At 36.1% G+C, this 16,339-nt stretch overlaps 1 protein-coding gene across 3 annotated transcripts in view; it reads left to right on the top strand.

Annotated features, from left to right (window-relative positions):
• Positions 1-16,339, top strand: part of LOC150101772 (phosphatidylinositol 4,5-bisphosphate 5-phosphatase A-like) — a 163,109-nt gene that overhangs the window by 6,013 nt on the left and 140,757 nt on the right. For all 3 annotated transcript variants that reach the window (XM_090400500.1, XM_090400501.1, XM_090400503.1), the window contains exon 2: positions 14,069-14,210. In XM_090400500.1, the coding sequence (XP_090256626.1) occupies positions 14,194-14,210 (17 nt within the window). In that variant the 5' untranslated portion in view covers positions 14,069-14,193. The remainder of the gene's footprint in view (positions 1-14,068; positions 14,211-16,339) is intronic.

Raw genomic sequence — 16,339 nt, forward strand, 5'->3', positions numbered from 1 at the left:
ATTTCTGCTGAAAAAGTGTACACCTTCCCTAATTGGAAGAAATGCCAACTAGGCCTCTAGGTGTTAGATGTCTTTCATCGCCTGATGAAATACACCACCTTGCTTATTAGAAACCTGAAGTGGCTGTAGCTATGTGTGTTTGCTAGAGCAAGGCTTATGGTTTCTGTCCACCCACTCTTCTCACATGTAGTGAGATTGACCCTCAATGACATACCAATCTCACTGTAGAGGGTACAGCAGTAAAATAGTTCTGCAGGCATGCCACTGGATAGTACATGGGATCGAATGTACTAGTAATGAATCTGGAGGCTTCCCAATCAGCCAGTGTCAAATCCTGCAGTCACGATTTTGCCAGTTCGTGACTAGAGGGAGACCAGATACTGTGGCTACAGAGGGAACTGTCAAAAGCCATGTATGTACATGACTGCATATACATACAGTATATGCAGTCTGAGACTGAGTTCCCTCAGTCTGTATAGGCGTTATGTTCACAAGTCAATCACCCCTCACTGCATGCCCCACTTTCTTTTTATCTCTCCTTAATCAAATATAATGGACTGCAACAACTCAAAGAAATGTGATTTAATTGCAGATCACAAAAAATAGTTAAAAAACTCATAAAAAAACAAAAAAAATCCAACCTAAAGAATCATAACAACAGAAATCCAATCAAAAACCCACCAACATTAATTCTTACAAAAAAAAAAAAAAAGTTTCCACATCCACTTCACCAACATCTGTGGCCTTTAAAGCAGCAGTATAAACTATGTGTACCACCACCACCTGCAGTCATCTTAACCAGAAGTACTATTCCTAGAAACCCATCCAGTAACCTCAACAGCCTTTGTCCACTCAACTGCCCAAACTACACATTGCATAGCTCTTTCCATCACAAGGGTGGCATTTGTGCAATCATCAGAACCGACATACCATGCCAGAGACTGCAAACCTTGAATTCCCACTGTTTGATCTAATTTGGCTCAAATTTTTTTTCCAAACTCTGTCAAGCACTCTGATCTCTTCAACTATCTCACTCTCTCCAAAGCTCGACTTTCTGCATTCAAAATACCCTTCCTTCCCATGGTCCGACTACTGCTTCAGTTCTTCTGATCCAAACACCTGCTCAGACCAAATAACAGAAATCATCCTCACAGGAATGAAGGTTTTCATCCCGCATTCCACTCCAAACTTTCAGCCACCATCCAAGCTTTGGTTCTCAAAAAAAGTGTGCAAATGCTGTAAAAGAAAAAAAATCTTTGTTTACCATGAATGGCTCAAGACTAAAACTCTACCTGCCCACTTTGCCTACACTGCAGCTTGCAAAGTTGTAAAAGAATCATCACGAAGTCCAAGTCAGACTTTGAAAGGGCCAAATGCTGCAAACTTGCCTCCTGCACAAATGACATTCTCTCCTTCTGGTCACTTGCCAAGGCTCTTGGGTGCAACTTCTGCCCACTCAGGTTTCCACGACTCTCACATTTGGTTGGTACTGTGGTTAACTCACCTGAAGACAAGGCCAACTTTCTGGCATCACTTTTCTCTTCCAATTCCTGAATTGAAGACTGGGACAAAGTTCCATCCACTCTAGTAAAAACAGCTCCATTCATGTTGCCCATAATCTTCCGACAAAACGAAATCCAAAGAATCCTAAATAACCTGGATACAAACAAGGCATCTGGTTCTGATGGTATCCCACCTATTGTGTTAAACAATTGTATCCTACAACTAATACCTATCCTGTATTGCCTCTTCAATCTATCCTATTCAACTGGCATCTATCCTACAACATGGAAATAGATCCACATCCAACCCATCTCAAAGAAAGCTGATAAAAGTCAACCAACTATCGTCCAATTGCTCTCACTTCTGTTCTCTCTAAAGCTATGGAGAAGATCATCAACAACCAACTCTTGAATCATATAGAGCAGCGTTTCTCAACCTTTCTAAGACCAAGGACCAGTAAAATGCTGAAAACAATTCTACGGAGCACTAAGTCACAGAGGCATAGCTAGGAGAAAGGGTGCGATTGCCCTGGGCTACACTTTTTTGACGTTTAAGAAATCATTCTTTACTATCTATAAAACAGCAACTGAGTGATGAAATAGACTTTGACAATGTCATCGACAATTTTGCAAACAGAAAAGCAAGAAATATAACATTTTTGAATGTTGGAATTAAAGTTTTACTTCAAAAATAAACATAGCGTTTTTAATTTATTTCCCTATACGTCATTTTGTAATTTTTTTAAAAACCTATGTGAGAGATTACCAACATTTGAAAAAAACTGTGCCATTTATAACATAATAAATCTAAAAGCATGTTTTGAATACATATGGAAACATAATTAATTAAATTGGAAGTAAACAATTAAAAGTGTATCATCATTGAACAAAGTTTTAATTTTTATTAAACAAATAAATAATATGATCTAATTATGTTATTACTTACTTTTAATCAGATGGTTAAGCTTCTCGGCTTTTGCAGAGTTGCTGGATATCTGATTCAATATTGGTCAAATTCAGTCGAAGATCGGCACACACACACACACACACACAAAGATGATTTCTGTATTTTGTTTTTATTTGAAGGAGCGATGAAAATCCTTTCTCACAAAGATAGGTTATAGAGAACTGCATGACAATTTTCAATGCTTCTTCAGATAATGGAAATTCACTTCTCACTGAAGGCGAGATCCAACACCAAGATCACTGAATTGCATTTTAAGTCCACTGTCACTTGAAAGCTCAATTAGCTGTTCTTTTTTCGATAACAAAAGGTCATTCATGTGACTGTAAGCCTGAAATGGATCGCTACCCCACAGAAATTTCTTATAAAAGTTTTCAGAAAATATGTTTTAAAATTGCATTTCAGATTTTTGAGGTGGTCACAAACCCTTTCCAAAAACTCAGAATCAACAATAATATCATTTTCCACTAAAAAGGATTCCAGTGTTGGAAAAGGTGCAAATTGTCTGTCTTTTAGATAATTAATCCATAAAACCAGTTTTTTCTTGAATGCCTTTATTTTGTCGTAGGCATCAAGAACAGTTAAAGAATTTCCCTGAAGTAAGAGATATAGTTCATTTAATTTCGAAAAAATGTCTGAAAGATAGGACAGTGTTGATAACCAAGCTTCGTCAACAAGGAGTGATGCAAAATCAGAATTACGTTCATTTACAAATAATAAAACTTTGTACCTTAATTGAAATAACCTTGTTAGTACTTTGCCCCTGGAAAGCCAGCGAATTTCAGAATGAAGCAAAAGTTGTGTATATTCACTGCCCATTTCATCGCAGAGTACTGAAAATAGCCTGTTATTTAACGGTCAAGCTTTAATAAAATTTACTGGCTTTACAGCGTTATATAGCACAGTTTTAAATTCTGGTGGCATTCCTTTGGAGGCTAACGCTTCCCTATGTATGAAACAATGTACCCAATTCGTATCCGGAGCTACTTCCTTGATCATGGAAACAACCCCACTATGCCTGCCTGTAAGGGTGTGAGCTCCATCCAAACAGAAGCCTATACATTTTTCCCACCGGATCCCTTTGTGTATTATGTAATTATTGAGAGTGTGAAATATTTCTTCTCCAGTTGTTCGGGATGGCAAAGTTCTACAAAACAGAATATCATCATGAATGTTGTTATCATGCGCATATCTTACGTAGCATATTAACTGCATCACTTGTAACATCAGTAGTCTTGTCTATTTATAACTCATAATAAGGACTTTTCTTAACTCTTTTGATTAACTGAGGTTCTACGTCACCTGCCGTATCATTAATTCTGCAGCCGACAGTGTCATTTGAAAGAGGAATCAAATCAACATCTTTAAGTAACTTGTTGCCAAACATCATTTTTATCACATCTTTTATAGCTGGAAGTAGCAAATTTTCTCCGATAGAATGAGGTTTCCCTGTTTTCGCTATGCGCAAACTTAAGAGATAGGATGCTTCCAGTGCCTTGCTAGTAATGGAACCCATGGCCGAAACTATATCTTTCCCATGATTTAATATCCCTAAGCGTCGCTGAAAAAATTCAATTGGTTTATTTTTCACATCACAATATTTAGTTTCGAAATGTCGTCGGAGTTTCACAGGTTTCATGCACTCGTTCGACAACACTTCATAACACAAAACACATTGAGGTTTCTGTTCACTTTCATCTCCACACCAAGTAAACCCGAATTCCAAATATGAACTGTTATATTTCCTACTGTATTTTTTCTTTGAACCGCTTGTTTCTTCTTTAATAATATCAGATTTACTCGCCGTTACAACACTTGTATCACAATTAGGGTTAGTATAGCCTGTTTCATTTGCCCTTCTTTTCAAAGTCCTAGTTCTAAGCCACTTTTCCATTATTAAAAAACGTTTCCGAAAAATATATAAATATATAATACTGGGGTTAACTCAGGACACACTTTGTCCAAGTATCACTTAGCACTTCTCAAGATATACTAAGCCTTGGTTGAAGGAGGGCAACCTTCAATAATAAAAATCAATAAACAACAAGCCATTGGCTGAAATGTGGATAACACATGTTCACTTCAAATCTGACAAAACAGTAAGGGAAGGCAGAAGCAAGGAAACTATATTATTTGTTCAATTGCGGTGTTCCTGTGTCCAAATTCTTCGGGCTCTTTTGTGATTTGCAGTATGTGGAATGCGAAATTGGTCTTCGAGCATATACACCTATGGCATGAAGACTACTTCGTACTGTCTGTGTCGATACCAGTCTCCCTATTGCTGTGGCGAGTTTGCTCCGAAGTTGTGTTGCGTTAAGTGTTGGATTTCCTCTGGCAAAGTAATGAAAATTACTGATCGTCTCTTGGATTTGTTGATGATGGGTGACCTTGTCTTCGGCAAACATTTCCCGTCTCCATAAAGCGATACCAAAGTGGCGAAATTACGATTTGTGATACACTGCACGCTTGAGCGACAACTTGCAGCGTTTGTCCAGCTTCCAATCAACCAATGGTTCTCCAAGCCATGGATTCCTGGATATCATGTTGATCTGCCATTTTTAACAAAATAATGAGTGGTAGGTGACACGTTTACAATTGAAGTGATAATTCAATTGTAAACGTGTGGAAGTGAGCGCAACAAACCACACTTTTATACCCACACATGTTAATACGGCTAAGACACGTTTCGACAAGTCTTAACATGATTTTCTGCATAGTTGAGTGTTCTACACTGTTGTATATTAAGAATATTTTAAAATAAATGTGTTACATTTGTAAATTGTTTTTATAACTTTATAATTTACAAGAAAACCAAAATATCCCTTAATTGTTTTGAACAGTGTATATAAGAATGGCTAGCTCATCTTTAGCAAAAGAAAAATCATTATAAAGAAGTTTCCTAATGTCTTAGAGAGAGGATTGAACCCAGGTCTTTCAAACTGATGTCAATGAATGTACTGTGGAGCTGACAGGTAGTGAAAGATGCTGTCAGAAATGTAAAGCCTTGGAATGAGTCTATAGCACCATATGAGGAGTACAGTGGTAGCAGAGATGAATGTGTATGACAAGTTGCAATTATAAAGGAGGAAATTATAGTATTTTTGTAGGATTCTTTTTACGAGTATATCTCGTATATTTGATCCACACATGAAATGCCACATGACCTATAGCACATCAGTGTCGTGCGAGGGCAAGAGGAATAGAAGAAAGGAGGAATCTGATCACATGTTGCTTGAACAGCTGAAGGTTGTGATCGTTGGGAAAGCTAAAGTGTGGTAGACTGTTTCTAAGGAATGAAAGAGGAGGCAGTGCAGTTGGTTCGATAAGTTTCAAGATGGAATGTAAAAGGGTGTTGGTCAGCAGTGGCTCTTCTTTTAATGAATTTGGAGGAGAGTGGAGGAACAATAGTAGCCAATTCAGCAGAGCACTGTCCATGAAAGTATCAATAGAAGTGGCACAAAGTAGAAACTAAACATCTGTGAGAGAGGAATTGAAGCGAGTATATGAGAGGGGATCATTAATTAGTCAGATTGCCCTCTTCTGGATAAAATCAATAAATCTTAGAGAGGATTTTGGTGCACTGCCTCAAATGTGGGAGCAATATTACATGACTGGGCAGATCTATGCTTTGTATAGAGTTAGCAGCTGTGAGGTCATGAAGTAGTGTCATGTGCAAAAAAAGTTCAGGAAGTTTTTTGGCGGCTGTAGAAGTTGTATTTGAAATGTGGTTGTGCCAGGAAAGATCGGAGATGTAGGTCAGTCCAAGAAGAGAAATCTGGTCATGTTTGGATATCTCAGTTCACTCCAGATAAGGAATTGCAAGAGATCAGACAGGACTGAATATTGGTAGCATTGAAGTAGTTTACAAGGTTGTCCTTGTCCCACTGGGACATAGCTAGACGTTCTGCATTCAGGTCAAGTCATGGTAGATGTTGAGGATTCTAATAATCGACCAGTACAAGGTTTGTCGCATGAAAAGGAGAAATGAATATGAATATGACTGGAAGTCTGTGAGAGCAGGCCATTTATATACAAGAGGAATTATTAAGGATTCTTCATTGACTCCTGCATTGGCAGGGAAATCTAAGGAGAGTAAGCTGTCCAACATGGCGTGTAGTTAGCGACCAGTGAGAAAGCTAGTGATGCAGTTCAGAGTGAGGAAGGCAGACCATAGGATGTGAGTTTGTTAAGTAGGCCTCTGTGCCAAACTCAATCGAATGCCTTTGAAATGTCGAGTACAACCATGTGAGTTTCTCCAAATTTCTCTATAGCCTGAATCCAAAGGTGAGGGTGTAAGCAAGAACAGTTGTAGATCGTGAGTGGCAGAATCCATACTACTGGTCACTGATTAGTTGGTATGACTCTAGATCAGTGTTTCTCAACCTGTGGTTCGCGATGATGGGACAGGTGGTTCACAGGCAGACTTAAATTAATTAAATATATATATATTTTTTAATTATCTAAACAAATTAAAATTGAATAAGTAAGTAAAAATTATTGAAATCAAATGAAATCAAAATTTATAGGGGAATTAGCCTGCTGAATACAGGATATAAAATATATGCAGGAATATTAAAAGAGAAACTAAGCAGCATTGTAGAAAACAAATTACTAGAAGAACAAAATGGCTTCCGAAAAGGCTGATCCTGCATAGATCCAATTTTTACTTTAAAATTATTAATAGAAAAGAGAAGAGAATTTCAAAAAGAAACACATGTGGCGTTTATTGATTATGAAAAAGCTTTTGACAAAATTAGTCGACAAAAATTGTTTAAAATATTAACCAATTTAAACATACCAAACCAACTTTTACAGTCTATTCAAGAAATATATACAGGAAATAAAATAGCAGTTAAATTAGAACACACCTCAGAATGGAAAGATATATCAAGAGGAGTACGACAAGGATGTACCCTCTCACCTCTGCTTTTCAATATATATATAAATGAAATATTAACAATCTGGAAACAGCATAACCCATTTGGTATACAAATGACCCCGCAAATGAAGATAGATACACTACTATTTGCAGATGATCAAATAGTATTAGCTACATCAGAAGATGACTTACAAAGATCATTAAAATCATTAAATGATATCTCAAAGCAATATAATATGACAATATCCAAAGAAAAAACAAAAATAATGGCATTCAAAGGAGAAAACCCAATAAGAAGTAAAATAGTGATAGATAATAAAATACTAGAACAAGTAAACACTTTCAGATATTTGGGATGTGATCTATCATACGAAGAAGAAAAAGACATAGACACTAAAATATCAAACTTTGTCAAAGTAAATGGCATAATAAACAGTATATTTAAGCCATCCCTGGTACAAAAACACACTAGAATCAGACTATATAATGTCTTGTCAAAACCAACTCTACTATACGGAAGCGAAACATGGACCATGAAAAGGAAAGATGAAAAACGAATTCAAACAGCAGAAATGAAGTTCCTCAGAAAAACAGCTGGATATACCAAGTGGGACCACAAAACAAATGAAGAAATCTTACAATTCCCTAAAAATCAAACCAATTAATTACTACATAAGACAGTATAAACAAAAATGGCTAGAACATTTAAATCGAATGGACAACAGCAGACTACCAAAAATATTATACAGATACAAAATAAGTGGAAAAAGAAGAATCGGAAGACCAAGAAAGAGATGGCATGAGACCGGAACAGGCCACATGGCCTATATTCCATGTTAGGAAGAAGAGATCTAAACAAATTAAAATTGAATAAGTAAGTAAAAATTATTGAAATCAAATGGAGACTTAAAAAAAAAACAATAACAAATATCGTCAGAATGTTCAAAGGTGGAAGCAATAAAACTATATTGTTCTTCACTTCGCCCCTCTTTTATTATTGTCATTATGCCGCTACAAATTTAGCGGCAGAATGACGAATATTTGGGCTTGTGTACTTTTTAGTGATGAGTCTATATTCAGTCTCCAACCAGATAACTGATGTATCTTGATATGGTGTGAAAGTGGAACAAGAAATAATCCACGGTTTGTTCGTGAAAGACCCCAACATCAGGGTGGGAGTTTGATGGTATGGGCTAGGCTGGAATAAGTATAGGTGATAAGTACTGATCTCTATTTTATCAGAAATGGTTCCTTAACAGCCCAAAGGTATCATGATGAGATTTTGGAACTTATAGTTCATCCATATTATGCTGCCATAGTATGGCCAAGAATTCATTTTTATGGATGACAATGCTCGTCCACACCATGCAAATTTGATACAAGAGTGGTTTGAGGAAGAAGGTATTGAACAAATGGACTGGCCTGCCTGTTCACCAGATTGTAATCCAATCGAACATGCCTGGAATGCTTTAGGTAGACTATTTCTGCTCAACTGGTGCCACCACGATTGCTTCAAGAGCTCGAAATTGCTCTCACAGAAGAGTGGGGAAATATCCCACAAGAACTGTTTGATCATCTTATCCGGTCCATGCAATCAAGATGTACCGCTGTTTTGGCTGTTAATGGAGACCATGTGCCTTATTAAAAATCAACAAAAGCGTTTTGGCTATTCTTGTTGTTATTCTTGTTAAAATTATTTTATGCTAAAATGTATAATTTGTTAAATTTGTAATAAATATTGATTATTTAAACAATATCTCATCAATTACACCCTATCCATAAGTAAGAAATATTTATTCATGTATAAAGCACCCAATAGTTATAATTATTTGCAGAAATTTATAATTATCTGATAGAAACTAAAATATCCCTTAATTGTTTTGAGCAGTGTATAAGGATGGCAGGGTTTTCCTTACAGAAATGCAGATTTTTCATTCTACAAAACAGCAAGGACAATACACAAAAACAGACATAACACACACTGGTCAAAGCTGGTCATACAGCTTTGGTTGCTCTGCTCATAACTGAAAATAACCCAATAACTGCATTCTTTTGGTTGGAGAAGAACCAAATTTATACAAATGCAAGGAACATTGGTGAATCTTTTGTCAACTGAAGATGAATTAACTAGTCTCATAATGGTGGTAGCAGTACTTTCTACCCTGATTTTTGGATCAAAACACATGAAATTAACAAACATGTGCACTGGACCCAGAATCTTCCCATGATGAGGCATATGAATCTATAGAGGTTCTGAATAATAATAATATTGTCATAGAAGATAAGCAGTTCACTCACAAGTCGTTTTAATTTTGTTTGGTGAACATTCATTACATAGAAAGCATTAACAGTACTTCAGATGAAAATGATAGATGTCATTGCAGAAATGTCTGTCTGTATTGTTGCATATCAATTAATCAATTCTAAATTCACATTTAGTAACATGCTCTGAAATGGAGGTTCATGAATCTGTGACAATTAGGCCTTTGGTGCTGACTGGCAGAAACTAAATGCACTTTGAGAAGGCTAAATTACTTCATCTCATCATCAGACCCTAGAGAATTTGTGTTTGGTGATAAGTAGCCACAAGCAACTCCATAAATGTTATGATTACACTTATAGAGTTGCGTGCTATGGATTCATGGTAGAGCTTCAGCCTGTATGTCTTACAATAATGAATTTACATTGTCATTTAGAGCAGTGAGTATTTGCATGAGCTAATTTTATTAGCTCACATGAAATATTATTATTATTATTATTATTGCACCCTCCGTGGTCGACAGACTCATCGTGGGAGGTTCATTCAACTGACAACATATTTATCATACCGAATCTTAAAATCCTTGACTCTCCTTGCATTAACCACACACATTCTGGTAATGTGTTCTATTCACTGACAATTCTCCATGTAAAAAATCTATTCCTCACACCCCTCTTCACCACATTCTTAACTTCCAGTGATGGCCTCTGGTTTTTCTCCCCTCTTGCCGTCTACTCTTTTTATAATCCCATCTGGATTAATCCGATAAAATCCTCTCACTAACTTAAATGTCTCTATCATATTACCTCTTTTCCTCCTATCCACCAAACTCTGCAATCCACATTTTTTCAACCTCTCTCTCCATAACCAGCATTCCAAAGTTCTGATATTAGTCACTCATCTCTGGACCCTCTCCAATGTTTCCACATCACACTGAAAACGAAAACCAGGTGACTAAATTTCAGCACAGTAGTCCAAGTGTGGTCTGGCCAGTGCTTCATACAGTGTCACAACCACTTCCTTTTCCTTACATGTTAGAGTACTTCTTATAGTGGCACTACAATGTGCAGTTTTTGCAACATTTGCAATATGCCCTCTAAACTCCAGTCTGCTGTCAACCATCACTCCCAAATGTCAAATCTCATCCACTTCTTGCAGTACGATACCTTCAATATAGTACACAGCCTTATATTTCTGCACTCCAGAATGCAACACCTTGCACTTATTAATATTAAAACTACAATTCCACTCCTTTGTCCAAGTCAAAAGTCTATTCAAATCTTCCTGAAGGGAATTAACATCAGTAGTGCTACTTGGAATTCTCCCCAACTTTGCATCATCAGCAGACAACCAAAGATTCTCAGTCAGTCAGTCCACAGGATATATCATGTACAAACAAATTAAACAGCAGGGCCAAATAACAGAATTCTGGGGTATGCCACTGGTTACCCTCCTTTTTTGAGACACTCTTCCATCATACAGGGCTGCTGGTATCGTTCAAAAAGCCAATCTCTGATCCATCTCTATTCCCATCATCTGCAGCTTGTACATCAACTTATGTGGTAATCTATCAAACGCCTTTGCAGAGTCCAAGAATATCACTGTATATGTTTCTTCCTTATCTAACATACTTGTTACCTTATCATTAAATGCAAGTAAATTGCTAAAACAATTTGACATCATAAAGAATTGTATGTCCATCAACCCCCAATCCTATATTCTATTCTTAACCAATCTCTCCAACACCTTGACGACAACTGCTGGAGTGGTACTATTTTGCCTTGTTTCCACTCCTTAAGAACCCTACCCACTGCAAGACTTTCATTAAATTACCATTGAATAATCTCATATTTATACAGAAAATGAGTATCATCATCAAATTCCTGATATGTACTTTAAAGGATAGGATACTATATATAGGATATTGTGATAGTTCTTTTTTTTTTTTTTAATAGTTACTTAAATGACATACATGTGTAGAAAAATATAGAATTTTATTTAAAACTGATATATTCAGAGTTTTTGAATAAAATTCTATAATATAATTTTTTTTCTACACCTATAAGCTATATAAGTATCTATAAAGATGCTTAGTATACATGTTCCCTTAAAATAATTGACTATGATAATACTACATATGAAAGTATATGTTATTACTAACTTTCTGTTGACAGCTTTCCTCCAAATAAATCTGTTATTGAATTGTATATCCGTGTGTTCAGCCAGAATTCCTTTGTATCTTTTTTTGTAGCATCACCTGCTTTGCTAATCTCTCCTCTCTCATTTTGTTTAAGTGATATGTTGAACACATTCCGTTTTAATATATTCATTTTTAATATGATTTCTACTATTGATGCCATTTCATTATTCCTTTAATTTTTCTCAGAACTTTCATATCTGTCTCTCTAGTCTGTTCACTGTTCTAGTTGAACAGACTAAGAGTTCTCAGATCCATAAGTTAAAATTGGTTTGAACACAATCTTGTATACAGCTGTTTTACTGTTTCTCTCTTATTCCATATAACTATATTGATTAAACTCCCCACTTTACCATACTTTCTTATTCTGGTATCTGTTTCCATATGTTACCTATTTTCATAGGCAGGATTAAGTATATTCTAAACTGGAAGAAAAAGAGATAATATTGTATAATGACTCAATGATAACAGGTGTACTAATGAGAAAATGACAAAAGCATGTTTTCCAGGTGTGAAGATAAAGGATGTTAGTGACACTGTTAGTATGCAGAAGAATGAAGCAAATGAGTTATTTTGGCTGGCACAAATGATTTGAAAGGTGAGAAATGCAATGAGTGAAGATATGAAAGTGAAGATTGTGAGTCTGTTGCCTCAGTATGATAGGACAGAACTAAGAAGGGCAACGAGTCAATGAGAAGATTGATGTACGGATAGTGAATTTGATAGATGAAAAAACTTATATATTTTGACTACATTTAAATAGTTTGGGAGTTAGATGTTTGGAGAAAGTGTTGTTTAGTGAGAGTGTGATAGTGCAAAACCAGGGAGACTATAGATATTAGGGAGGATGAAATCAAGCATGTCTGGCCACCCTGTGGTAAATGAGCATGTGTACAGTAATCATTATGCGATGCCAAATGGGATTTCACAGGTCTCCAATTTGAATGGGTTATTAATGACATTACATAAGGGTAACTATGGGTAGAAAAGGATATTGAAATGTATGTACACAAACATAATTTTTATCTATCATGAATAAGGTTAGGTGTTTTTTTGGCATTGGTAAGCTTGACTTGGCCAGAAATTATAGGCATATTGAGACCTGGTTGACAGAAAATGATATAGTTACAGAGATAGAATGTAAAGGGTATTGTATTTTTAGGGAGGATAAAAAGAACAGGACACGAATTGGGGTATTGCTGATGATAGCTGTAGAATTATAACCAACAAAATTAGAAGTTAAAGAGTATATGTTGTTTCAGTGCAGTTTAAAACTGGTTGGTTCTCTTCACAGACAGGCAGAAACCTTAAGAGAGCAAAAAACTCTCATTCAGTACTAAGGAACTTGAAGTGTCGGAGAGGTGTATTTTTTGTAAGCGAACTCTCGGTCAGTGCGTAAATTATTTGCTAAAATAAAGAGCCAAAAGACTTCATTTTGGTGATGCAAAATTATATAAATCAAGTGGCAGAGATTTAAGGTTTCTACTTGGTCTCTGAAGAGAACCAACCAGTTCGAAACAGCTGTCAGGCCAGTGAAACCTTATCAAAATGGACCAATACAAGGTGAATATATGGATGCTTGGGCAGCGATCATGTCTCCTATAAGGTCTATGCTAGGACAACTCGTAAATACCGGCGAGTGTATTTCTGTAAGCTCTCTAGTCAAATTTCATATGAAACTTTCATAGTTTCTGCATTCATCTTTGAAATAATGCTGGATTTAATATCCACTTGATTTATATAATAATAATTCTTGTTTATATCATCACCATCATGTGTCATCTCCGTCCAGGAGGTTGACTACCATGATGTGACTCATTATTGACTATGGGAATAAGGATAATGTAGTGAGGACCTTATCTCTTCCACATTGTTGTAAGTATTCAAGGCTGCGGATCCATGTGTGTTCATGGGACTGTTTTCCTGTTCTGAGGGATGAATATCCTGAGTTTCTGGGTGTAAAAACCCTCTGGCTCGGTTTGAGACTGGCTAACTCACCTTTAGTCACCGGTAAAAATCATGAATGGGAATCGAACCCAGGTCTTTGCGATCAAAGGGCTTTGTTTATACTGACTGAGCTCTTTATATCAATATTGGGAGAAAATAGGAATTAGTAAAACAGTTTCATGTTTGCAGATTTTTAAAGTTGTTCTATTTTTAAATCAAGGATACATATTAAAAAATAATTTGTTATTAATATTGAATTTCAAATCATGACAACTACTCCTGACATTGAAATTATGCAAATTTGTATATTGCTTTTCAGATATACGCTTGTGAACTAACTGGCTAATTGTTTAAAAGTGCTTCATAGGAGAAGTTCTGACTGGTGTGCTGAATGCTTTTAATAGTAAAATTGTGAATTCTAGAGCATTCCTAAATTCATTAAGCATGCTCATGGATTTTAAGTAAGTCTCTTTTTTGTTGTGTAGTTAGAAGATAGTTTACATATCGTAATCATGTTGGAGACTTAATGGATTTTTTTAAAACACTCAGAAAGGATTAAAACAGAATTGAATTCTTTCTATATTTCGTCTCAGTCACTGAGACATCTTCAGGGATTACAAAAAACTAATGTAACATAAACACAAATAATAAACAATACTAAGCCCAACCACATGGGTGATACTAAAGTCCTAACTAGGTGGAGCACCCTCTAAGGGTGGTTGTAGGCAGTGGTGTGTTGGGACTGGCTCGCACAAGCCGGTGCGAGCCGGTTGTTAAAGTTTTTCAAATTTAACGAGCTGGTTGTTAATGTTTTTAAGTCGTGCAAGCCGGTTATTAAAATTCTTTATGAAAGGATAGATGATGAATGGTGGTATATACTTTTTCTCATAAATATTTGAAATTGTATAATAAACACTTACATATATTATTATTATTATTATCAAAAATAAATGCATAAAGGAGAATTCATGAAACATAAACTCAATTTACGAACGGGAATTTGGAAATGATTTTATTTACTAAACAATGTCTGTATTCATTAAAACACAAAACACGTTATTATCAAAACTCCTGAAATGGATATTTGAATAAACAATAATGCCTTATTTTTCAGCGAATTCCCAAGAACTTGCAATATTAAGTTCTTGGAAATGCAACAACATTGTTTCACTATCGATAAATACAAAAATTCATCGCAACGGCTACAGTCTCTGGTCATTTGATCGACTACGAGTGGTAATATTAGTGTTACATTTTTTTGTTTTTCTATTATAAAATTTCATTTGATAATAGGAAAGTTGTAGTAGGTAATATAGGAAAATTTTCTTTAATATATGTTTTTATTTCAGCTTTTTCTTTTTTTTTTTTTTAATAATTAAAATAATTTTAATCAGGGTTAGAGTTTTGCAGTTGGAAAAGCAGATAGCCGTTAGTTGAAAAAATGAAATAGAACGAAACTTCTTAAACATTAAAAGGACAAAATTTGAAGAAGCAGAAACAAAGACATCTGAAGATACAATAGAACTTTGTGAAGAATAAATTTTTCATGAAGCGAGCCGATTGTTAAAAATTTACCAACATACCACTGGTTGTAGGTGGCCTGGAATGTAGGGTGGGACCTCTGGTGATAAGTTTCCCAAATCTTAGGAAGCTTAATGCAACCGTATTTATTAAGATTTGGTTGATTTGTGAGAGCTGCTGCTGATTCTAAGAATAGTCTCTCTTTTTTTGAATTTGCTGTGTTGGAGCATGGTGGTTTTTTTCCATGAGATTCTATGGGTTGTATCTAAAACATGGTCAGCAAGGCCTGACTGACCATAGTTGTAGTTGCAAATGTATGACTTGTGTTCCTCCAGGCAGATGGTTGCTGATCTGCCTGTCTGTCCAAAGTACTCCATGCTTACAGAAACAGGGTACTTTATTAACTCCACACACTGAGAGAGGAGGGAGCTGATCTTTTGTAGAATGGATAAGGGTAGCAAGTTTGCAGTGGGACTTAAATGCTGTGTGTGTAGGTTTTACTTGTTTAAAATCTTGGCTATTTTTTTGGATGTGCCATGGCATTTCTAAACTCTTTCTGTCGAGAAGACTGGGGAATGGGGAGGAACCGCACAGAAAGAATTTCAAAAAATAAAACATAAACATATCAAGAAATATAACAACCTGGTGAAAGCCAAACCACAACCGCAAATTCAACCGCTGTAGACAGTAGTTAACCTATCTTCCAAAAGGCTCAACGACGATGCCATCAGTGCCTTAAGCCTCGGCCACAATTTCGCGGTCGCTCTGAAAGAAGTGCCGGTGCTTGATGTAATGTTTAACATCGAACGCGGGATCTGTCGCTTAGTGTTGGAGATAGCAAATAACATCGGGCTTGATGTCGCCAACATCCTCACCCAGTCTTCGCCTCCAAAAAGTAATGGTCTTCCGCCCGTGAGAGGGCGCTCTCGTGAAATTACGGAAAGAGAAAAGTATTGTCATCACCAGAGCAGATAAGGGTAATGCCACGGAATACAATCAGAAAATGGGAATTATCCTCCAAGATCGCTCGACCTACACCCCGCTAGAACATGCCCCTACAAAAACACAA

Source organism: Typopeltis vanoorti, chromosome 11 (assembly GCF_054136105.1).
Source record: "Typopeltis vanoorti isolate ZY-2024b chromosome 11, IOZ_Tvanoo_1.0, whole genome shotgun sequence".
Classification (NCBI taxonomy): domain Eukaryota; kingdom Metazoa; phylum Arthropoda; class Arachnida; order Uropygi; family Thelyphonidae; genus Typopeltis; species Typopeltis vanoorti.